Source organism: Theobroma cacao, chromosome 5 (genome assembly GCF_000208745.1).
Source record: "Theobroma cacao cultivar B97-61/B2 chromosome 5, Criollo_cocoa_genome_V2, whole genome shotgun sequence".
In the NCBI taxonomy this organism is placed as follows: Eukaryota; Viridiplantae; Streptophyta; class Magnoliopsida; order Malvales; family Malvaceae; genus Theobroma; species Theobroma cacao.
Window position 1 is genome coordinate 3,588,317 of NC_030854.1, and position 24,979 is coordinate 3,613,295.

General features: G+C 36.8%; 3 protein-coding genes across 5 annotated transcripts; 2 read left to right on the top strand and 1 right to left on the bottom strand.

Annotated features, from left to right (window-relative positions):
• Window positions 11,562-14,313, top strand: LOC18598053. Of its 2 annotated transcripts, XM_007027395.2 has the most exons (4): window positions 11,562-11,850; window positions 11,964-12,074; window positions 12,856-12,924; window positions 13,905-14,313. In XM_007027395.2, the coding sequence occupies exons 1-4, from the start codon at window positions 11,707-11,709 to the stop codon at window positions 13,953-13,955; spliced, it is 375 nt and encodes a 124-aa protein (XP_007027457.2). In that variant the 5' UTR covers window positions 11,562-11,706; the 3' UTR covers window positions 13,956-14,313. The 2 variants fall into 2 exon arrangements, with proteins under 2 accessions (XP_007027457.2, XP_007027458.2); XM_007027396.2 differs by lacking the exon at window positions 12,856-12,924 and having other exon boundaries at window positions 11,577-11,850.
• LOC18598054 (transcription factor MYB59) lies at window positions 14,705-16,533 on the top strand. 2 transcript variants are annotated; one of them, XM_018121199.1, is made up of 5 exons: window positions 14,705-15,391; window positions 15,487-15,648; window positions 15,738-15,867; window positions 15,940-16,040; window positions 16,127-16,533. In XM_018121199.1, exons 1-5 carry the CDS (start codon window positions 15,382-15,384, stop codon window positions 16,465-16,467), a joined length of 744 nt encoding a protein of 247 aa, XP_017976688.1. In that variant the 5' UTR covers window positions 14,705-15,381; the 3' UTR covers window positions 16,468-16,533. The 2 variants fall into 2 exon arrangements, with proteins under 2 accessions (XP_017976688.1, XP_007027459.1); XM_007027397.2 differs by having other exon boundaries at window positions 14,705-15,648.
• Window positions 18,386-22,344, bottom strand: LOC18598055 (probable pectate lyase 12). Its single transcript, XM_007027399.2, has 5 exons — window positions 21,943-22,344; window positions 20,915-21,375; window positions 19,895-20,337; window positions 19,144-19,352; window positions 18,386-18,695 (listed from the first exon to the last, which is right to left on the bottom strand). The coding sequence occupies exons 1-5, from the start codon at window positions 22,071-22,073 to the stop codon at window positions 18,479-18,481; spliced, it is 1,461 nt and encodes a 486-aa protein (XP_007027461.2). The 5' UTR covers window positions 22,074-22,344; the 3' UTR covers window positions 18,386-18,478.

The window sequence follows — 24,979 nt, forward strand, 5'->3', positions numbered from 1 at the left end:
ATCAGTTTCTTTTGCTTGTGAAAATAATTGAGAAAGCTGTCAAGCCGACAAGCCATGCAATCGAAACCAATTATGGAACTGCAAATATTCGCACATCTTTGAATTTGTACTATAAACATGTTCCTTACTCTGTTGTTGATGTCATCTTTTGGATTGGCCTTGCTGCCTGCCCGACCTGCTCCGCTTACCTCTTTTTTTTTTTCTTTTTTTAATTCATTGGTTTTCCCTTTGAATTGTTCTAATATTAATTTCAATTTTCTGAAAAAAAAAAAACATAACAAAAACTATTTAAGAAAAAGAAAAGAAAAAAAATTGGAAAATGCTCTTAGCTTTCAAGACTTTCCCTTACTTCCTCACCCTCATGGTATGGGGGTTGGCTGGCCGTCGGACCCTTATGCCACCATCTTTATGAGACCTCAACCTTTATAGACTTATTATTAAGCATAGATATGATAACACGGATTAGGAGTAGTTTCGTCATTTTTTCTAATAAAGTCGCAGAAGAAAGTTTTATAATATTTTAAGGTTTAAATAGGTATAATAAGGTATTTTGGGTGTCAATGAGACAAGAGGAGGCAAGAGGAAAATTTTAGAATAAAATAATATTTTATTAAAATAATAATATTAAAATATTATTATTTTATTCAATGTCAAAAATTTTCATGAAGAATGAGTATATAGTCAATCTAAGTGGAGGAGAAGAAGAATGAAAGAATTTTAGAGAAAAATGACGGTAATGGGGTCGCGTATCTTTATTAAGTAAAGATAACGCGTGCAAGTAAATATTTTAATATTATGGGGATACCGCGTTGGAGTACAAACTTCATACCTTATTTGTACATGTGTAGAAGAAGGTAATAGATGGAAATTGGAGTTAAATGAGTGATGGGAGGACTAAGTTAAAATGGAAGGAAACAAAAAGGGTAAAATGGTCATTTTGCATCTCGAGTCAAAATTTTAAGTTTTTGTAAACCCGAGTAGTTTAGATCATTGTGGACCTTGTCCTAGTGTCAAAAGAATAAAAAAATTGCACAAAGGATGGGAGAAAAACAAGTTAACTCGCAAAAGGGCATTTTCATAATTTATAAGGTAATTGGATAAGCTTGGGCTATAAGCATCTTACTTCCAGCAGCTTCTCACATTTTTTCCAGCAGCTTTTCTCCTTCTTCTTCTTTTTCTCCTTTTCACGTTGCTTCCATCCTCCATGGAAGCTTGATATCAAGCTTTATAACCTCTCTCAAATTAGCTTAAATTTTCATGCTTTAAGCGCAACCTTTCATAAATCTTTATGTTCTTCCACTCTCTCTCTTTAAAACCTTTGAAAAATCTTGTTTCCATACTTTCTCTTACTAGCTAGGTGTTTAGAGAGAGAAAGAGAGAAAAAGCCCTATAATAGCTTGGGAATTGTTGGAAAGAAATTCAAAGTTACTAAACTATCAAGGTAAATAGTAAATTAGCATTGGGTTTTAAGTGTTGATAATGTTTAGTGATTGAATTGTGGGTTTATTGTTGAGATTGTGTATTGACTCTATTGTGACTAGGATAGTGGGAATAGATAGCCATTTAAAATTGCAATTGAAAGCTCGCTAAGGGGTAGCTTTTAGGATTTATAAGTATGAATTGACATTATGGTGATGTTAATTTGATGGTAGGTTCCAATGAAGCCCCATTATCCCAATTGGACCATTAAGAAAGTTAGAGTTGGTTAAAGGCTCAACTACTACCGGTGAGTGAACTGCATCTCAAAACTTGTTTTGGGAATGTGAATGAAATTGCACAAAGCATTTGAATGATTTTATACAACTTTATCTTAAAACAAGTCATCGGGAACAAGCTTTTGCTAAATGGTTTTATGTTGTGATATGTGGTAGTTATTGATTTATGCACCATTTCATTATGATGATATATATATATATGTTGTGCATGATAGTTGATATTGTGTATGATAACTATAACCGTGTGTGTGCACGATGTGGGGGGATACACATGCCGGTGATGATGGCGGTGTGGGAGATGGATAATGATAGTGCTCGTGTGCACGATGTGGGGGAATGTACACGATGGCACTGATTGTGCACGATGTGGGGGGATGCACATGATGGTGCCAGCTATGTGCACGATGTGGGGGGATGTACATGAGTTGGGTGTGATTATACTGATATTGGTGTTTATCTATGCATTTATATATGTACATCTATGTTTATGAAATCAAAGTTCATGAGTATGATATATGGTTTCGCATATGTGAATCTTGCATGTTGAACATTGAAAGTTGCTAAGTATTGTCAAATTGGTGTTCATTGCAACAAGGAATTTGGCTGCAACGAAATGGATTCTCGCTACAGCCAGAAATTCTCGATGGTAGTAAAGTACTGTCATTTTGAAAGCGATTTTGACCACCTTTCAATTAGAACTGGGCAAAGTGGTAAACAGTAAAGTCGTAGCCCTGCCTCTTAGCTTTCTAATGACCCAACAAGCATGTCAATTGGACCTATGTGGTGGAAGATATGCTTGAAAAACCGAACCATATGCAAACTGAGAATGTCTTTTTCTGCAGTGGGAAATGTGTTGTCACGTTGCTACCTTGCTCGGGTTCTAATATAGTTTCCTTCACTCCCTTATCTTCATGATTGAGCATGGGTCTTTGCAATACTAAGAGTCCACTGATCAATGTCCAAAACAAGGGGGTTTAGGAAAGAAATTATACCAAATTGCATTGTTTTTCAAAACAAATGCATCACGATTTCCAAATTCTTCCTTATCAATTGCTTGTTCCCTTCCTTGTTGACTCACTAGGTTTATACTCACCGTTTTCAACTTCATGTTTTCAGATTATGAGGTAGTTGGTAACTAGGTCGAGATGCCTTTGCAGACTCGACTATTGGTAGGTGTCTCGGTATTCAGTAGCTGTATGTTCGTCAAGTTTTTCTGTTGGACATCGAGTCTCCTTTTGATATGTATAGATAAACTTAATGTAAACTATTAGAATACATGATGTAGATAATGTATGTATATTTTAAATGAGTAGCGCCAGTACGTGTTGGCAATGTCCATCACCATTTTGATTCAAAGTTATAAAATGTGATTTAGCAATATTTGATGGAGTAATGAGCAGGATAACTAGTAATCTTGCTTGGGCTTAGTGGACTACGTCCATTGGGCCCATGTGCCGATCATGGCCTGAAATTTGGGTCGTGACAATCTTGTTGGTTGTTACTTCATTCCCCAAGCAACTAGAGGCCTGCCCAAACCATACAGTAGAAGAAACTAAGGCTCCGTCACTTTCCCATGTCTAGCCGCAAGATGTACAAGGTAAAACTCAGCCCCCAGTATCACCACGTACTCAAAGGAAATCCTTTTTTACAATGGCGGCTGAAGAGAAACCACCCATAATCCCCACCACCCATAATCCTTTTTGGTACAAAGATCGGTCGGCTATGTCTTTCTTTGAAGATGAGATAATTGCCCTAGCACAACCGTTCAAGCACTCCATGGTTGGAAATTTTTCCCGTATGCCTCGGTTGAATGAGATTCGGACTGCTTTTAAAGGTATTGGACTGGTTGGTGCTTACGAGATCCATTGGCTGGACTACAAACATATTCTGAACCATATCTCCAAAGATCATGATCTGAACCGGTTGTGGATGCGATAGGCTTGGTTTATCGCAAATAAAAAAATGAGAGTCTTTAAGTGGACTCCGGAGTTTCAACTAGAGAATGAGTCCTCTCTAGTCCCAGTTTGGATATCGTTCCTTAATCTCTGTGCCTATTTATATGAAAAATCAATGTTGCTGATGATTGCAAAGTCGGTGGATAGGCCATTGTTCTTGGATGAAGCCACCGCGAATGGCACAAGGCCAAGTGTGGCTAGGGTTTATGTTGAATAGGACTGCCAGCAGCCGCCGCTTGACCAAGTTTGGATTGTGACGAGGGACAGATTAATAAGGAACATTAGTGGTGGGTTTCTACAAAAAGTGAAGTTTGCAAAACTATTAGAGTACTGCACTCATTGCTATCACGTAGTGCACATCGTTTTAACATGCTTGATGATGGTACACAAGATGGAGAAATCGGGCTTAACAAAACTGAAATCCCTAGGGAGTAAAAGCCTTTGCTTGATGATGAAAAAGGGATGGAGAGCAAAGAAAAAGGTGATATGGCGATAAAGGAGGAAAAAGAATAGATTCAATTCGAATGGAGCCCTCAAAATAGAGTATGAATGGTTAGTCATAGGAAAGGCTGGTAAGAGTGGTGCGAAAGATTCACAAGGAGTGGAAATTGTTTCGAAAGTAGGTGGTAATGATCCGATGAAGCTTTCTAATAGATTTGGGACATTTGGAGCATTGGAGGTAGATGAGCAGATTGATCACGCAAAACAGGCTAGAATAGAAAGGGTGAACAGTACCATGTTAATTCCAGAAAAAAATTTCAGATCAAGAGATACTCAGCCAGGGTTTGTGGTGACAGAATCTAAGAAGCAAGTTGATGATAGTGTCCTTACAAATGTTCAGCAGGTTATGAGGGAGAAGGAAACAACAACACTTGCTAACCAGAAGTGTGAAACAGTTGAAAGTCCCCGGGCGTCACCAACTAGTCATGGGAAACGTGGAGTAATTGGAACGCAGGTAGTAAGAAGGAACGAAGGGCTTCCAACGATTGTAATTGATGAGGAGTTTCCAACAGCAGTGAATTTTGATAAGGGGTCCACCCATGCAAGGGCTCGGGATAGCGCAAAGAATGACTATGGGTCGTTTGTGAGCATGAAAATACTAGGGACCATGACTATGTCCAATGGGCAGTGGAGAATGCTTGTAATGTCATAGTTCGAAAAAAAAAAAAGCATATATAGTCAATGGATCGGTTGTCAAAATCAGTAATAAATAGTGATTGTTGACTGCCGGAGGATAGAACTCAGTCGGATGGAAATGAACCATTCTCGGCACAAGTGTATCCGAGTGTTGAAAGGGTTGAGGGCAGTGGTGAACATATCCCTGAGTTGGGTGCTGAACTGAGTCAAGATGGCTTTTGCAAACTTGGTACTGTTCATTTCCATGCAAGCAACAAACATGCAGACCATGACATGCCGGAGAATGGAAAACAACCGGTGGGAAATGTCCTAGTTGCCTCAACAGCTGCATGCACACATGGAATGATGGAAGGAACTAACCATACAGAATTGGAAGTACATCCGGTGGTGCTGTGTAAGAGAAAATCTAATAGTGCAATTTCAGTTGGACACACTATAAGTTCTTCCTTCAATGAAGCAATGGGAGAGGAGGGGAAAGATGGAATGCAAGACAATGATTCCATCTCTGCATGCTTTTCTATTAGAACTTACCCATGATTAATGCATTAATATGGAATGTGAAAGGCATCTTAGGTAAGGTATTACAAAGAAGAATTAAAAAATTGTAACTTTTGCATAGAGTAAAAATTCTGGTTATTTTGGAGCCTATGGTTGATGTTAAGAAAGCAAAATTGTTTAGAAGGAAACTGGGCTATGAGAAGGTTATCTCCAACTGCTCCTAAAAAATCTGGCTTTTCTATTCTTATGATATTAGCTGTGAAGTCTTATTAAACCAACACCAATGCTTGCATGTTAGTCTTTCTTTTCCATGGCTAGAGTCTCCTATTCTTACTACTTTTGTCTATGCCAAATGCACCAGGACAGAAAGAACGCCGCTTTGGTAATGTTTGAGAAATTTGTCTACAGATATTCATGCTCCGTGGCTAATAGGGGGTGGATTTTAATATCATCTTAAAGAGGGAGGAAAGGTTATATGGTGCCATCCCTTATGAAGGTTCAATGGAAGATTTGTAGCGGCTTTACTGGACTGTGGCTTGGTAGATGGAGGTTTTGAAAGTAATCCTTACACATGGACAAACTCCCATATGTTCCAGAGACTAGATAGAGTAGTTTATAATACCAATGGCTAGAGTATTTAACTATCACTAGAGTGCAGCATTTGAATAGGGATAGATCGGATCACTGTCCTCTGTTAGTCTCATGTTCAAAGTCCCTTGAAAAATCATCGTCATCTTTTCGCTTTTTGCATGCCTGGGTACAACACCATGACTTTAAAAAATTTGTGGAAGCAAACTGGAAGCTTCCTATACATGATAAAGGTATGAAGGCATTCTGGAGGAAACAACTTAGATTGAAACTGAACCTTAAATGGTGGAATAAAGCAGTTTTTGGTGATATCTTCCACAATCTCAAAGAAGTAGAAAAAGGAGCTGAAGTCAATGAGCTCATGTTTCAACAAGAGTAGTCTTTAGCAAACAGAATAACCTTAAACAAGTCTTATGTTCATCTAACCATTATCTCAACGTTAAAGAGGCTTTCTTGCAGCAAAAATCTAGGTTAAAATGGTTAGTTAAAGGTGAAAGAAATACCAAATTCTTCCATATGAAAGTGTAAAAAAAAAAGAAAATTAAAAGCCATATCTTCAGAATAAAAAATCCGAATTGAAGGTGGATAGATGAATCGGAGTTAATACAAAACTCTGCAGTGGATTTCTTTTCTTCTCTCATTAGGACGGAACAATGTGACATATCCAGGTTCAATGATTCTCTAATCCATTCCGTTGTCTCAGAATTCGATAATGCTACTTTATGTGCAGTGCCCTCATTGTAAGAGATCAAAGAAGCCATTTTTGACATTGACAAGGATAATGTTGCTGGTCTTGATGGTTTTTCTTCATATATTTTACCAACAATGCTAGGATATTATAGCTGAAGATCTTCATGAAGCAATGGTGGATTTCTTTCAAGGAGCGATTCTGTTAAGGGTTGTTACTTCGACCACACTTGTTTTGCTTCCTAAGACAAATAATGCATCAAAGTGGAGTGACTTCAGGCCAATTAGTCTTTGTACTGTGTTGAATAAAATTGTTACAAAGATTTTGGCAAATCGGTCAGCTAAAATCCTACCTTCCATTATCACAGAAAATCAGAGTGGATTTATGGGTGGCAGATTAATAAGTGACAATATTCTGTAAGCACAAGAATTAATAGGGAGAATTGATAAAAAGGCGAAAGGTGGCAACATAGTAATTAAACTGGACATAATGAAAGCTTATGACTGCTTGGATTGGAGTTTTCTTAGTGGAATGCTGCAACAATTTGGGTTTAGTTCACAATGGATTGATATGATACAAAGGTGCATCTCCAACTATTGGTTTTCTATGCTTGTTAATGGTAAGGCAGTGGGCCATTTTAAATCAGAAAATGGGCTACACCAAGGAGATTCCATCCTTCCACAGCTTTTTATTTTAGTAACGAAATATCTATCTAGAGGCTTAAATGCTCTTTTTGCCCAATATCCTTCCATACATTATTTATTTGGTTGTTCAATGTTAGTGAGTCACCTAGCATTTGCAAATGATTTGATTATTTTTACTAATGGAGCTAAATCATCTCTGTAGAAAATTCTAGCATTTTGCAGGAATGTGAAGCTGTCTCTAGGCAGCGTGTAAACCACCAAAAGAGATGCTTCATTACTCATAGGAATTTAGCAAACTTCAGATGCCAAATAATATCTCAAACTACAAGCTTCACTCACTGGTGCCTGCCTATCACTTATTTAGGAGCCCCTCTATGTAAAGGCCCTAAGAAGGTAATTCTATTTGATGATTTGGTAGCAAAAATAAGGGAGCAAATCACAAGATGGGAAAATAAGCTCTTGTCCCCAGGTGGCCAAATTACATTATTGAGAAGCGTTCTATCTTCTTTGCCCATTTATTTACTTCAAGTCCTTAAACCTTTTATTTGTGTTATTGAGAAAATTGAAAGGCTATTTAATAGTTTCTTGTGGGGAGATTCGGCAGAGGTTAGAAGGATTCACTAGACTTCTTGGAATAAAATCACCTTCCCATTTTTTAAAGGTGGATTAGATCTTAGGCGCATAGTTGATGTCTTTGAGGCCTTTGGTATGAAGCTTTGGTGGAGGTTTTAGTCTTGTAACAGCTTGTGGACACAATTTATGAGGCAAAAGTATTGTGTTAGTCGGATTCCCAGATATGTACAATCGAAAGTTCATGATTCTCAGACTTGAAAACGTTTGGTTATAAGCTGCCTGGTGACTGAACAATACATGAGATGGCTGATTGGTAGGGGAAAATTATTCTTTTGGCATGACTGTTAGATGGGTAACAAACCTCTGGTAAATTTTTTTCCCTTATTTAATTTGTCCATGACATAAGTCTGTGATTTCTTTGATAATGGTAAATGGAATGTGGACAAATTAAAAATGGTACTGCTTGAGGAGATTGTTGTGGATATTTTGACAATTTCGATTGATACATCAAGCGAGGACATTGCTTATTAGGTACCTACTTTGGATGGCCAGTTCTATACCAAAAGTGCTTGGGGTTTAATTCAACAAAGGCAAGCAGTAAACCTTGTGTTCAACTTTATCTAGCACACCCACATCCCTCTCTCAGCATCCTTCTTTTTGTGGAGGCTATTACTGTTAGTGTAAGCCCTACAAGCCTATCGATTTTGTGCTTGTAAAACATTATACTAATTAGTCATATTTCATGTTAAATACATTATGGATATTTTATATAATGTATAAGGTATTTCTTTATCCATGAGTTTATTTATAAAAAGTTATAAGATACTTATGTAGATAAAATCCTTGGAATATAATGGCCTTGTAAAGAAATTATAAATGTTACAATTATGAGATTCTTATGCATCAAAGCCTTGTTCCTAAATATGTTCCTGGTCATTGTATTATCAAGAATAAGGGCATTGACAATGCTCAAAGGCTAGTACATGCTAAGCCTCCTTACTTTAGAAGTAAGCAATTAATCTCATAAGTTGAAGTATGTGAGATACTTGGGGATAGTATGTAGGTGCTTGTTAAGGAACAAGTTCATTGAACATGACCCGCTATGAGAGTTTCATTTGGTATTTCACTCAAGTGTCTATGGAAATACTCTCATGTGTCAGTAGTGTAAGTAATCCTTAGACTTGTGATACTAGGTCATCTTGTATGTGAATTGTCATGCTTTGATTTCACCTCTACGGGTTTGGAGATGACCATATGCTTAAACAGGGTGCTTTTGGGTATGGCATAAAGCATGCGAAGATGAACGAATATTCTAGAGAGGATTTATCACCCCAAGTGATTTGAAGGGGACATATCTCATTTGCTCCTGGCTCATATTGATTGAAAGTCCTTGGCCAAGGCAATCTTGATAGGTCAATATAGAAGCTGCAGGACTAATATGGGTAAGTTAGAAAATGGACATTGAGCCAAGCTTTCTATCTATCTGGGATATATGATGAAAGAATCGAATTACATTGAGATACTATACACTAAAAGGTTAGTCAAATCATATTGACTCTTCTGACATTTTGGTGGTCATGATGTATTGCTAGATGCCGCTCATGATCTATAAATATAAATATAAATTTTTAATTGAATTAATTTATATTTATTGCCAACATGTTGAGAACCTAATGGGTCACACACATAAAGTGAATTGTCAAAATTAATTTGAGTTCAATTGGATGTGATCTAATTGATTTTATAAAGGCTTAATCCAATTAAGTATTGGGCTAAATCAAATATAATTTGATGGAACATTAAATAAAGGCCTAATTGGCCCAAGACATTTTACAATCCTTATTGGTTATAAAGTAGGTCAATTAACTCTATAAAAAAATCCCTTAGCCGCCTCTTGAATATATAGAAGAGTTCTATTTTATTTTCTCATGTGTTAAGATAGGATCATAGCCAAAAGAGAGAAACACAAGGGAGCTCAAAGTTGAGAGTTTGCTAGCACAAACTTCGGCTTAGGGATTCACACATTCTTAGTGAAGAGATTTCGGCAAATCACTATATGGATTACCATTAAAGGCAAGACAATTGTGCTACTGTGGTTTGATAAGTCCTAGTTGGTGTACAAAAGTTAAAACGAAAAGCCAATGAGGACTCCACCAAAGAAAGCAGACTTTCAGGTATGTCAAAATTTCTTTTGTGGTTTTTCTAGATTAGTTTCAATTAAAGTGATCCAGGGCTTTGGGAATTAAAATTTAGTAATATTCCGCTGTGTATAAGTTGTCTTAGCATGATTTAAATCCCCAACAATTACATGATTGGATTCTTATGGAGATGAGATTGAAAACCAAAGGATTCCAACTTGTGTCTAAATGTCAATGTTGTAATTCCGAGGAAACTCTTCTACATGTCTTGTGGGATAGCCTAGTGGCTAAATAGGTTTGCCATTACTTCGCAAAATTCTTTCAAATCTATGTTATTAGTCCCCAAAATGTTTCTCAAATTTTATGGGCATAGGTATATTCTGGTGATTATACAAAACAGGGTCACATTCACACTTTATTGCCTTTATTTATCTTTTGGTTCTTATGGGTTAAAAGGAATGATGCTAAGCATAGAAACTTGGACGTGTACCCAAACCGAGTGATATGGCTCATTTTGAAAATTATACATCAATTGTTTCATGGGGGGCAATTCCAAAGGTGGCAATGGAGAGGGGACATTCAAATAGCTCATATATGAGGACTAAATTTTACAGAGAAAAATACCTTCTTCGCCTAAAATAATATCTTGGCATAAACCATTGACAGGTGAGTTTAAGTTAAATGTTGATGGTAGCTCTAAAAATAATTTCTAAAATGCTTCAGGTGGTGGGATATTACGTGATCATACAAGTACGTTACTATTTGCATTTTCTGAAAATTTGGGATCTAAAAATTCTGTACATGTAGAATTATTAGCATTATATAGAGGACTAGTATTATGCCAAGATTATAATATTTCGAGGATTTGGATTGAGATAAATGCTATGGTTGTGATTCAAATGTTAAAGGAGGGATATCGAGGTTTTCATGACAGCAGGTATGTATTGGCCTCTATACGCCAATGCTTAACTCATTTTTCATATAAGATCTCTCACATACACAAGAAAGGAAATTAGGCAGCTGACTTGTTATCTAATCTTGGACATCAACTTCATGGACTCCAGGTTTTCTCTGATGCAGAAGGGAAGTTACGAGGTATTTTAAAATTAGATAAAATTAGTTTACCGTATGTTAGATTTAGATAAATGTAAAGGAGTGGTACTCCTCATCTTTACTTTTATTTTTTATAAGCTTATTTTAAATCCTTGTACATAGGAAAATTACTTATCTCCTGCATTCAAAATAATTGTAAGGATGGTAATTCCTGTATTAGGAATTCTTTTTTTTCTTAATCATGTCATTTTGGAGGTACGATTTAGGTCCTCTCCCTTATGTACTTTTTATTTTAATTATCAATAAAACTAATACAGGGTAATTGGGTCTTACAAGAATTTCCAACATTCAATAAAACAAACTATTTAAATCATTGCATTTATAATAAAAAAAACACTTAATGAACTCCCTTTGACGCTTTTCTACTCATTTTGAAAATAATATATATGGAATAGAATATTTCAAAAATAAGAAAGGTTAATTATTTTATTACTGAAAAACAGGAAAGGAAAAGAAAAACAGAAAAAAAAAAGGCTACGAAAATAAAAATAAACCAATATATCATAATCATAATAAATGAAAATAATATCCACAAAATAAAACAGCTTCGGGAAGCCTTTGCTTCAAAAGGCTATCCACAGCTTCTGTGTCTTCCCTTCAAACCCAAACCCAAAAACTTATTATCTTTTTCGTTGTCAACAGCGTAAATTAGAAGGCATGTCGAGAAAAGGAGGAGCTCCCTTGCAAAAGGACGCTCCATGGAGGGCCTCTGCTGGAAAATTCATCCCTAAAATCCACCACTCCCCTGTTTTGCGTCTTGCTCAAACCCCTCATTCCAATTATGCTCTAGCCGTCATGAAGGTCGCCCACCCTTTTATCCCTTCCTTCTTATCTTTATGTCTTTCCTATTTCCTGTCTCTTTTGATTTTTTTTTAATTTTTTTAAATAAAAATATTGGGATTTTTCTTTTGCAGCACCCGGATCCTATAGGAAGTGGGTTAGCGACAGAGGCCATTGTGGAAGCGGCGGGACCCGAATGCATTGTTCCTGGCCAGATTGCACCCGTTAGATTACTTGGTGTGAAGGTATTTTCATTCCTTTAGGAGAAGAAAAAAAAAGACTTTTTGTCTTTCTTTCTATTCTAAATTTTCAGTTTAATGCTCTCATTAAAGTGATAATTTTAATACCAAAATGGTAGTCGTTGATAAATCATCTAATGTGTTATTATCGGAACATTTTTAGATTTCTAACGACTAGCTTAAAAACAACCAGAGAGCATCCTTGTGGCCTGGAGTTTTGGCTATGAAACAGTTGCACTAGTTTAGCTTATTTACTTTATAGTTAGTCATCTTCTAGAAAAGGCTTTGTCTAGGGTTTTTGAAGATTTTGTCTGATGAGACTAGAGGAGTTGTTGCATTGGTTTTAACAAAAAACACTTGTGTAATGTTTGTATGTTGTGTTTGCAACCTTTGCTGCATGATTCTTTATCATCATTCTAATTAACTTTGGCCATACATTGGCTAGTTTAGTCACCTCTCTCTTTTTCTAGATATATCTATTTTTTATGCATCCATTTGATTAAAATTTTTATTTTAAACTTTAAATTTCATATTTTTGAAAGCCTGTAATAACTTATATGTTTGGTCTAATCATTAAGTCATTTGAAGTAATATTTTGGAAAAGGCACCATAAACTCAAAAGATGTACTTTATGTTTCATCTTTAATGTGAAACTTGGTAAACTGTTGGTACCATTTATCTGGCAAAACCATTGTGTCTGATATAGAGATATCTTCCTTTTCTTATGTCCTTTGGTGTAAACTTTGCCTGGTACACGCATCATCTATTCCTTTTTTCATGTTGACAGGTGTGGCCAATTGAAGTTAACCTGAAATTTTTGGAGCCAGTTGGTAAAGAACTAAAGTTGCTTGGGAAGGTAAAACACCATAGTTCTAGATGCCCTCTCTCAGTCCTCTTAAGCACCCAGACAGATGCACTTATGGCTTTGCTCGCACTTTTAGATAAGGAACTTTTAGTTTTAATGACCTTTTCAGAGTAGAGTTGTCATATACATTTGAAATTGGTCAACATCAGAAAAGTTTTGAAGCTTTGAGATAGAGAAGTTTTGTGTTTGAAAAACATTTTTATGCCAAAATACTTTTACTGGCCTAGTTGTTCATATATTTCTTGTCTTTAGGGTTAAGGTTGTTCAGGTGGAAATGAGATTACTCTTGTTTGTCATGCTGTGCCATTTTAAGGCAGTCCAATCTATTGTATTGAATTTTTTCTAGAAATTCAAGTAATAATTTTCATGTAAGACCTACAAGAAGTTCATGTGAAATATGATTGGAAGAATATGAGCTTATGTTCTGCTTGAAACGCAGTGAACTCTTCAATTTAGATGATCAGTCCTGAGGCCTATGGTCTTATGGAGGATTTTAGATGGGGGGAGTCCAAAGCCCATGGTATGGGGAGGGTGGACCTGGAGCTCACAATTTATTGGCAGAAATGGACAGAGGGTTTTGTTGTATGCATAATTTAGATGGTTTTGGCTAGTTCTTTAGATCTTAACATATTTAGAACATTACATACTTGTATTGGATTAGAGTAGAAGATCAGATTTTCAAACTGAGATTTAGCCTCCATGTGTCTTTTTTTTCTTATATTCTTGGTTGATTCTAAAGTTTTTTTTTTTTGGTAGTGAAAATAAGCAAAAAGAGACTTTATAAATATGGTCTGGTTTCCATACGCCTGAAGTATTGTTTGAGGAAGTACTTTGTATGAGCTTTGGCTATTGTTACTGTNGGGTACTTTTTTTTTCTTTTTTCCCTTGGTTAAAAGAAAATTGCTTGTTGACGTGAAATAAGTGAATATGATAAGGGCTCATGATTAATTTGTAAGCTATTGTTAATGCAGTTCATGGATGATGCTGTCAACCTCATGAATAAGTCATTCATTGATCGCTAATGGTTAATGCATTTATGTTACCGAAAGAGGAGGTAGCAGCACATGGGCTTGCAGGCTATTCTGAAGCATTCTTGCTATGAAGAGTTGCAGCATGTAGACGAGCAGAGTGACTGTAAATAAGAAGCTTTTACTATATAATTTCTTTTTTGTCATTTTTCCCCTTAAGAGGTGAAATAGTATAGGTCAGGAGAGATATGTTGGATGATATAAAGAGGCTTTGTTCCTTCTATTTTTTGGGTCATATTATGCTTTTATGGAATTTTCATCTCAGAGTCAGATACTGGTGAGAGTAATGTCTATGGGTTTTCCTTCATCAAATTGATAAAAATGGTGTGATTGGAGCTTTCACTTAGTTTGACATGTTACAAATGTTCCACTGAAAAGTTCCATTGATGTGTAATCTATGATGTGCCTGCAGTTGTATCAGTAGTCAACTAATTTAGAAGTAAAGCCAAGGAGCAATGTTTTTCATGTGAAGCTGCGTTAATATTCTTTCTATTCTATAGTGGTTTTTTCTTCTTTTTTAAAGGGGGATTATAGACCCTAAAGTAAGCTTCACAGCAGGGGCTGGGATTCAAACCGCAGCCCTGCAGGTTGGCCAACGTCCTAAAGGGGGTCGGTAAGAGGCTGAGAGCCGTAGGTGCCAAGCTCTATGGCGGCCATGACGACCACCGCACATGTGTAATTAATCTATAACGTGGTGTATGTTTTAAGTATTTCTTCTTCAAGCAGTATCCTTCCCAAAATTCTTTGCTTCATTCATAGAGCTGGCACATCAGTCATCTCCAATAAATGCCTATCAATGCGATAGGTGGCTAAGATGGGGCCATAGCCTTTTAGAAGAATGGCATTTTCCAGGACTTGGAGGGCTTCCACACCAAGGAAGATGCTGGTTAAAGGACAAAAGGGGACAAACTAGGCTGAAGTTTCTCAATGCCTAGAAGCGAAACTACAAGTAAAACCAGGTTATATTCAATGAAGAATGGAAGGGAGAAAAATGTTTAGTTCTTGACCGATGTTTCACAATGCCTTGACAAATAATTAGGATAACACTCTTACCAAGCCGAAGGAAGATGTTACTTCAAGATTCAGATTTTGATATTCTATTTCTTGACTACCTTCTAAATCACTGTCCATATCCTTTTTCTTTCTCTTTACTGATCGGATTACGTTTACTGAAATAAAATATTGCACTTCTTAACTTTTGTTTTTAGGCAAAGGACTCTAGCCATCTGCTAACATCAAAACGAGAACTTGTAGTTGTTGAAGCAGAGTAGAACCTCTACATATACTGCCAGATATGATGATGCAAAAGGAGATAGAACTTCATCCATTTAAAGACTGTGATTGACCCAATTGGAACCTTACTAGAATGAAATCATGTAAGCCAATTGTGGACTTCCCACATAACTAGTGTTCTCCAGCTATGGTGCCAAGTAAGATTTTCTGGTCACCCTTCGTTTTCTTTTTCTACCGCACTTTTTGCCACCTCAGTTCCTCATATAAGAAGACTTGAAACATCCCCCCCTAGTCGTCTGCAACAGAAAAAAAAAAATGGCTTACGAAACAGCTGCAGCCATGCATGGAGAAAGTTTGCGTAAAGGGCCTTGGCATGAGGATGAAGATGAGAGATTGATAACCTTTGTGAAACTTCTGGGAAGCCGGAGATGGGATTATGTAGCTAGAGTTTCTGGTATAATCCACAAGGAAGAACACTTGTGATGATTCATTTTTCTTGCATGAAAAGCTGTCTTTTCTTATAGAGAAGTTGTTAACTTTCAGGTCTCAAGAGAAGTGGCAAGAGTTGCAGGTTGAGGTGGCTGAACTATCTGCGTCCCAATATAAAGCATGGGCAGATCAGTGCTGAAGAAGAAAAGATCATCCTACAACTTCATGAGCGATGGGGCAACAAGTGAGAGTCTTTCATCATCTTGTATTTTCTTTTCAGTTTTCCTTCTCTAAAGTCTAACATACTTTTCTGCAGATGGTCAATGATTGCGCGAAGATTGCCAGGGAGAACTGATAATGAGATCAAGAACTACTGGAGAACTCATTTAAGAAAGAAAGCTCTAATTCAAGAACAAGGTGCCGTTCAATTTCCCTTTTTTTTGTTAATACCACTGGTATTAGCTCTGCCTACTTCTGCTAACAACTTCATAAGTTTTCAACAGAAAATTTTCAATTTGGAGGAGACAATGGCAAACAACTTTTCTTGTTTCAAGAAGATGGTAGCAGTGCCCAAAATTACAATGGTGAAAGCTACAAGCCTTGTAAGGATATTTTGGATACAGAAAACAGTTGTTATGATGTCGTTGGGCTGTCAGATTTCACTCTTACAAGCTCACCATATCAAACGCGGTTATCAGATTGGATACCAGAGTTTCCAAGTGATCAAAGTGAAATAAAATCTCAGCACTGTAATAGCTCGGATTCATGCTACTGTTATCCAGCATGGATTTCCGAGGAGAATGATTTATGGGGCTGTTCAGGCTCCCTCTGGAACATGGAATAAAACAAACACTGTTATAATGTGAATATGAAGAGGCTTTGAGAATGTGAAACAGAAACATTTTGCATATCATTACTGCATTATCCCTAAATGTACTTGTTTATATATACACTGTTCTCAAGGACTGAATTCAGTAACCTTTGATCTTTGATCTATGTTCAGATTCAAAAATCCTTTCACTTTTTAAAGAAATGCCTTTCTAGTTTCTGTTCTGGTACAAGGGTTTCAAAGTTAAGGAATAATAAAACACATCCAAAAAGACAAGGACTAGATGAAGATGATTACAGCTGATCACGGCTTGGAAATTGTCAAGTAAATGAAAAGTGCAATATGCTCCTGCTTTCTCTGTTTCTTGGCCTGAAGCCATGGCATGTATTTTGCAGCTTTGTTTCTTCCGATCCTGTCCAATTATATAAGACAAAGGACAACTGAAATAATTACATCATTATGAATTGTATTTGGCATTGATTAAGTAGCACTACCAAATGTGAAATCACTGACTATTTGGCTCTAACGAAAATTAAAAAACATCAGAAAATGAGGGGAAAAGGTGAAAGAAACATTGTGTAGTGTATATTATTTCTAAGAAAGGAGAAGTCACTATAGTTTCCCCCTTATATGACTTTAACTATCAAAGAAGAAAAAAGGTGAAAATGACATTCTCTTTGTCCAAATTATACCTGGACTTTTTAAACCGGTTCATGGGGAAACATTCAAAGTTCAAACCATGGGATCAGAAAAAGAGCCCCATTTTCTTTTTTTTCCTTTTTCCTCCGGGCGGCTTTGGGTTACAGGCGGGTGTATCGTTTAAGGGCTCGTTAGCTAGTAAAGCCAGCAATTATATGCTAATACATCTTCATGGGCCCCAAAGTTGGTCGAGTGTACCAATAAATAAACGAAGATAATCTTATCTATTTAAGCAACTAGCGAGCTAGCCTGTGAGGTGGGAGCAAAAGACAAGCCTAGCTACATGAACTGAACTGGCTTTAGTAGACGTCACACATGATTTCAAGGGGAAACAATATGGCATCCCTAAAATCTTTTCCCTTTAAAAAAATCTAGGACCTTGAATTTGGTATGATGGAACTACATCATCTTTGGTCTATCTGTCCAAACACTAATGTCTTTCAGATTTTTGTTGGCCAGAAGCTTAGATTCAGTGATTGGATACAAAGTTAAAACAGCACGAGAGACAGAGCTCGTTGGTGACAAACGAGTGGACTAGAACTGGATGCAAATTGCAAATACATCATCCTCTAGCCAGAAATGTAAAAGACATCAGTTCCAATTTGGTACCTTGAGGTAGAAGATGATCATAATATTTTATTATAGTAAATGAAATTCCTAAATAACTTTTTTAATGATTTGTATGTTTGTGAAAGAAAAGGGTCAATTTACAGTTGGTCTCATTTCTATCTGTTGAGAATCTTATATACCTGTCTGCTCAAGGGATGAGAGTACTCTTAGTTGACAAGGACATGCTATAAAGCTTATCCTAGGTTCCTAATCAAAGGAGATAAGAATATCCAATTCACTCTTTTCAAACTAAAGGTATAATAAATCTTCCAAAAATCTCTTAACCCAATTACCTGTCAAGTAATTAACTAGATAGGAACTCCAAAAGGTCACCACAAGCTAAAAAAGAAAGGCTAGAAACGAGTTGGTCGATGAGTATATAAAAGTGATTATTCCGTTGTGGTGGAGACAAAATTCTCTCTTAGCATGTTTGGATTCTCTAAATAAAATACCTTATCGTGCCTCAATATTATAGAGAGTTTCCATGCATGTTCTGGACATTCAATTCATCGCCTTCTTCACTTTTTATCCTCACTAAAGGCAAAGATCTTTCAATTAAAAACTTTAATTGTGAATGATGTGTTACAAGTGGAGGGGGGCAGTAGAGAAAAGAGCAGCCAGCAGATGATGGAAGTTAATTTCTGATAATCAAACACCAGCCTTTTTTTGTAAGCTGGTAGAACCAAAAAGGAAACAAAGTCATTAACTTGTCCTGTTGTTATAACATGGATGATAGGGGTATAGTGTACAACAATAAAAAGCTTGACATTGCATTAAAAAGAGAGAAAAGGGCACGGTTAGAAAAGGGTGGTGATAGTGGCACGTTGCTTCCTGACATTTCATCTGAGTAGTCGTCGTCGCCGTCGTCTTCGCCTGAGCTGAAACCGGCTCCACCACCGTTGGCTCCACTGCTCCACTTTCCCAAGTTGTTGTCCCTGCTCGTCATCATTAAAATTTGGACTTTCTCAGAAAGTATTACAGATTTTTGCCTAGTGACCACTGAAGCATGTACATTTCTTTTTTAGTGCTAAGGAGGCTAAAATTACTTTGGAGTTTCGACCAACCATGTTGGGACCCAAAGGAGCCCAAGATGATGGCTTGGACCCAGGAATGAGAAAATTTGAATCATTGGGCATGTCCAAAACTAATCAGGCTTTGAGAAAAGCCCATCTTTCCAGTATTGGGAAACCCCATCATAATTTTGCAATGGGCTAACCCACTGGATGACATGATGGATTAGCTGATAAAAAGGGAATGTAGAGGGAGCTTTGTGAAATTTACCTAAAGAAAAAGAGTTTTAAAGGGAAAGCAAAGAGTGAAAACTGAAAAGGCAGAAAGAGAGAGAAATAGAAGGCAAAGAAAGAGTAGTAAAATTATGAATACCTGCCGCCAACTCCGAGAACACCAGAGTGCATAGTGAGCTGGTCAATGAGAACAGCAGATTTGGGCTCAACGCTGTAAGCTTTCTCATACTTGACCTCAACTCCTTCACCTGATGCCACGAAGAAGGCTCCATTGACCATTATATCACCCTCCGATCTCCAATTCCAGTCCCTCCAATCTCCTTCTGCTGTGTCAACCCGTTTTGTAACCTGCAAGCATCACCAAGTAACACGTTATACTCTGTCGCAAAAATGCTAGTCACCAGTTCATACATTTGCAGTCACTTGATCAAGAAAACTATTCATAACCCAGTTCTTAAAATAGTGCTAGGACTTGTTTCTGTTCAAAACAACAGTAAGATAAAACTATATGACATGAAAGGTTGAAGTAAGTATGACAATTTACTAGTGACGATCTGTGTTAAAAGTATAATAAGAATATTGAAAAGTGCATGACATGACGCCGTGGAATCCTTCGCTTGGATTGTTTAATGGACCAATGGGGTGCTACTGGGACTGTCCACAAAGACCTCATCTCATGGAAAATAAAGACAAGTTCGGACTGCGTGCAAACTTGTAATGGTTTCCAGCTTTAAGACCCTTCAAAAACATATCAATTACTTTCACTTTCAGACGACCCCACCTTGAAAAAGGTACATGATTTGCGGTGATTTGAGCCTTATTTCAAACTTACCAACGAACTCCTCAAAGAACCAAAAGCAAATAGCACTAGGAAGTTAGAAACGATTTACCTCCTTGGCATTAGAGTTAGAAGGAGCAGTGTAACGATTCCCTTGGCTGTTAATGGTAGGGTTACCACTACCTCCAATGGCATACATTTCCCATTGCGTGAAATCATTGTTCACCACATGTATATATCCTCGTCTGCATCTAGGCATTCTTTGAACCAATTTTTCACCGAAGTGATTAAAGGCAATGGTCACTTGCATGCCAGAGTCAGGCTTATAGTCATCGCTGTGACCCAACAGCATCACCTCATTGTGATGGGAGAAAAAATTGTTTGATATTGTGATCCCTGTTGATCCCATCACTGCATCAATCAGGCCATCCTTGCAGTGGGACAGGGAGCAATGATCTATCCAGAGGTCCTTGGAGCCAAAGATGGAGATCCCATCACCGTCTGACTCTGTTCGCCAGCCATAATGGGTTGGGCTAGACCGCACATTAGCCTCACCTGTATAGGCATAAATTTAGCAGATGTTAATACCATTTAAGAACCATTATTTGCGAACTAAGTGTCTATGCAGACGGTCGGAAAATGGAATTATTGAAAACGAAACAAAGGTTAAAACTTGAATTAATCTTATTTTGTGTAGTTGGGACCCTTACTTTCAAAAAAGAAATGAAAGGAATCCTAATCCCTGATGAACCTTTGTAGGATATTTGCTTCCAAAAGTGAGATAATCAATCATAAAATCTGCCTTCGCAAGTTATTCCATCTTTAAGCACTTTGTTCGAATTCTCATTCCCTAAAATTTTCTTTTCACCTACAAGCAGTGGATACTGTTGTATTCTTAAAAATAATAACATTAACAGAAAATGAACTTGAGGCTTGGAAGTGAGAGGATCTGTCATTTCTGAGTGCAAATTTTCCAAGGTGTTATCTCATTAAATGAAACTGTAAGAGGATCTATTAATCAATTCTACAACTTACCCTGTTAGGAAGCTATTTCTCATCATAAATTTATGGTAAAGGAAAGTTCTATAACTGCCACTAGTAATTTAATACACTAAATTTATAGTGTTCTTACCTGATTGAACACAGTGATGAATGTGTATATTGTGAATAATGACATTGCTGATATACTGCAGAGTAATGCACCCACCACCCACAATGTGCACATTAGCCCCACGTCCATCCAAAGTCTTGTAGCTATTAAATATGAGCTCTTGCTTGAGCTTAATGAGCATGTTACTTGGGAACACAATCCATAGCGGCTCTGTCTGAATCACAGCATATCTAAGAGTTCCAGGCTTTGGAGTAACAGCATCATCATCAGATGAATCTGTCACGATGTAATACTCACCACCTTTGCCTCCAAGGGCGTACTGGCCAAACCCTATGGCACAGTCCGCTAGCCGCTGACGGTTGTTAGACCAGTCAGGGTCACATTTCCAGCAGTCATCTATGGGGTTGCCAGTTAGGCAATTGGATTGGTCTTTTTGGGAAATTTGGAGGGTTTGCCTTCTTGACATGGAAGCATTTACTCTCCTGCATTATTTTGGGAGAATTATTGTGATGTTAAGAGTCACATAAAAGAGTAAAGACCCTACTGAACACACACCTACCAGAAAAAAAGTGGAGTAAATAACAGAACAGAATGTGGACACCTAACAAAATTAAAGGGCAATAGGCTAAAAAGATAAAGATACAAAGAAGAGAGCTGTTAGTAGTGGAGTAACAAGGTAAAGCAAGTAATAGTACTGTAAAACCCTAGAAAACAGCTTGGATATTGCCTTAAAGATTGAAACTCAAACAAAATAAAGAACAAAATGCAAGGAAAAAATAGAATAATCCAAGAAAATGACAATGCAGAGAAGCAAAGAGAAACCTTGTTCCTTGGGTTGGGATAAAGATATTTACACTTCCGAGAACAACAGTTTGAAGCCTAAGTAATCTAAGCAAACACTCAAAATGCAGAACAGATAGATCATCACAAAGACTAAGAAACGAGGCATTTTTACTCCGAACGTAAGCCTGGTTAAGATATGCAAAAAGAAAATGACAGAGCTATAAGCTTATGGGGGAAAAAAAGGCAGCGTGCGTACTACATTGTACCTTTGAACATCTTGAACAACTTCATCAGGGTTGGGATGTGGGGTGGGAAAGGTGAGGTTGAATGTTGCTTTACCAAGTGGAGCAAATGAGCTCAGGAGAAAGAATAGGGCAATGTAGTTGCTGGGCAACATTGTTTCCGAAGAACAGTACTGTGATAAGTTGGTTATTTCCTGGGATTTTAAGTGATTTGAAAGGTTAGCTTTGCTAAAATCTAAGAATGAACATGGAATTAGAAGTTGGAGAGCTGCATTTTGGAGAAAAATTGAGTGGAAAAGATGACTGCACTGTACCTTCTCTCACTCAACTTTCTAACTCACTCTAACACTGTGCTCAAGTGCGCTTTGATTTATAATCATTGTAGTAGACTTTTGGATTCATTTAATGGAGTTAAAAGGGGAGAAAAGGAACAAACAGGGGAGGGAGAGAGAGAGTGAGTGAGAGAAACATCTTCCCTCTCTTACTCTGGGAATCCGCCCACTCTCGAGGAACTGGTGTCTAGCTTTCTTGATAATTGTGGACAATGTAGGGAGTTTTTTGTCATTCTACGTGCAGGATGGGTTTGTTGTTCAAAACAGTGTTCAGTGATTGCTGATGGGGCAATACACGAAAGAACCGTTAAACAGTGAAGAATGCAAACAGGGAACACTACTATAGAGATTGGTTAAGTCAAGCTTCAGCACTATAGCGTGAATATTCCTCTATCCTGTATTCCTGTTCCCACTTCCCATTCCTCATTCCTGGTTTCAAGACCAAAACTAAACTAGTTTCCTTGAATTCTATGGATAAAATCATGTCCTGTTAGAATATGAAAGAACTTCCGGTCTCTTTTATACAGAACATTTATCTTGTCTTTTTGTACAAAAGAGCACTTCAAATTCCAAATTACCCCACTTTAACCACTTCAATTAAGCTCAAGAACTAACAGAAGAACACACACCATTTTACTAATTAAAACCTTAAACCATCCAAATAAACTAGAGAAACGTAACCTGGTCTTTTGCATCTTGTGTTATCAGTGACTTGTCTTCATCATTTTGTTAAACTTTTGATGCTGATATACACACACATTATTGTGAGGTACTTGCATGCCATAGAAGTGCAATATGAACGTGCCACGAATGACTAAATGAGTGAAGATGACACCTCGAATCATGAAATTGATTGATCTAGAAACATAAAATAAATTGCAGCGAGTGGAAAGACAGAGACTTGAGTCGGGAACAAGATGACACATGGAAAGGAAGAAAGGCAATTCGTTTCCAAATGCTTAGGGTGGCGCAACTTGGAACAAATATTCAACTTCAAAGGCACAATGACCAATAAATTAACAACAGTATATAGTAACATAATTCCGGGGTATCCTCTAAGTTGTAAAAAGTATAGCAATGGGCAGTGGCAGTATTATAGTTTAAGAATGGATGGATGAATGGCGTGCAGACTCTCCCCGATGAATCCGGCTAGAAATGCAATACCCACTCTCTCCTCTTCTTTTCATGGACATGGGGGGACGACAAACTAAAGGAAAAACAGATCACTCTCATGAATAAAAACTGCTGCTTCCATTTTTCTGTTTCCCTTTCTTATTTTGGGTCCCTCGCTCCTCCTCTCTTTACCCTTTATCACCCTTTACATTGCTTTTCCTCCACTAATAGAGAAGGAAAGATTGTAGGATTTGGGAGCTAGAGAGGAGCGGCGTTCCTGCCCAATGGTGGCCTTTATATCAACATGTCCAAGTTAGATTTTTGCTCTGGGTCAGTTGAATGCTACCTTCAACTCCAAGTGAAGATCATTACTATATAGAAACAAAATTATTCGCAGTGAATTCTATTATGGTGTTTCAAACAGGAAAAAATTCATATGAAGAAGTGAACTTTATTTAAGTTTTCTTCCAAATAAATGTAAGTGAATTAATTACTGACTAGAAAACCCAAATTAATCTAAACTGAAGCTTTCCCAAAATGTTATTACTTATCGGTAATCACGCAAGAAAAAGCATTTATCAAAAAAGTCAAAAGCTCTGGCCAATGTAGGAAATAGACCTAACACTTCCGTAAAATAGTTCACACCTTTTTTTAAAAAAAATTATTTAAAAAATTTAAATATTTTTTATTACACAACTTATAATTTAATTTTTAGATCAAATAGACTCTTATGACAAACAATAATTAATCAAAATGTCATATTTTATATTTATATAATATTAACATAGAGAGTAAAAAATATCACGTGATCATTTTATTGTGTTATGTCAACATTCACTATAACACGTCAATACATATAAAATGACAAATGACGTTTTGATTAAGAATAGTCATCTGTTAATTATAAAGATTTATTTGATCTAAAATAAAATTATAAGAGGTTTATTGAACACAATAAATGAATAAAACCTTATTCGAATTTACTTAAATAATTCAGACATGTTTTTTCTAAGTATCCAAGGCAGCATTACTCACTTTCCAGCCAAATACTAGTTACTAGTTACGTCTGAAAATGTGTAGCTTATCACGTTTGCTTTGTAATGAATTGTCAAACTGGTTGATCCAAAAGTTTGACGTTAATTAACAACGTAATACATATTTTTACCCAAAAAAAAAAACAAACTCTCGTTCATTGGAGAAAAAAAAGGTGTAGCATGTTTTACAGGCAAAGCACTGAATGCTTTCAAGTCAGAGATGCGAAATCCTGCCCCTTGGAAATATGTTGCTGACATGAGAAAGAACTTGTATTCATATTATTCCTTTCCTCTACAACATGTAAAGTGGTTGTCATGTAGACCTAAAACGACAAACAGAAGAAAGCTCAGATACTATAGAAAATTCCCTATCTTCTTCTTTAACATGAGAAAAAGAAAAAAAGAAAGAAAGAAGCTGTTGAATTAATGCATCTGTTGGATAAAGCTTTTCGGAATTAATGAAAAAAAATCAAAAAACAGGTTGGGTTTTGTGAGGCTTAAAGCCTTTTGCATCCACTTTAGATATTGGATTTTCTTTTTCTTTTATTTTAGAGAGAGGATATTATTATAGCAAGGAAGTTT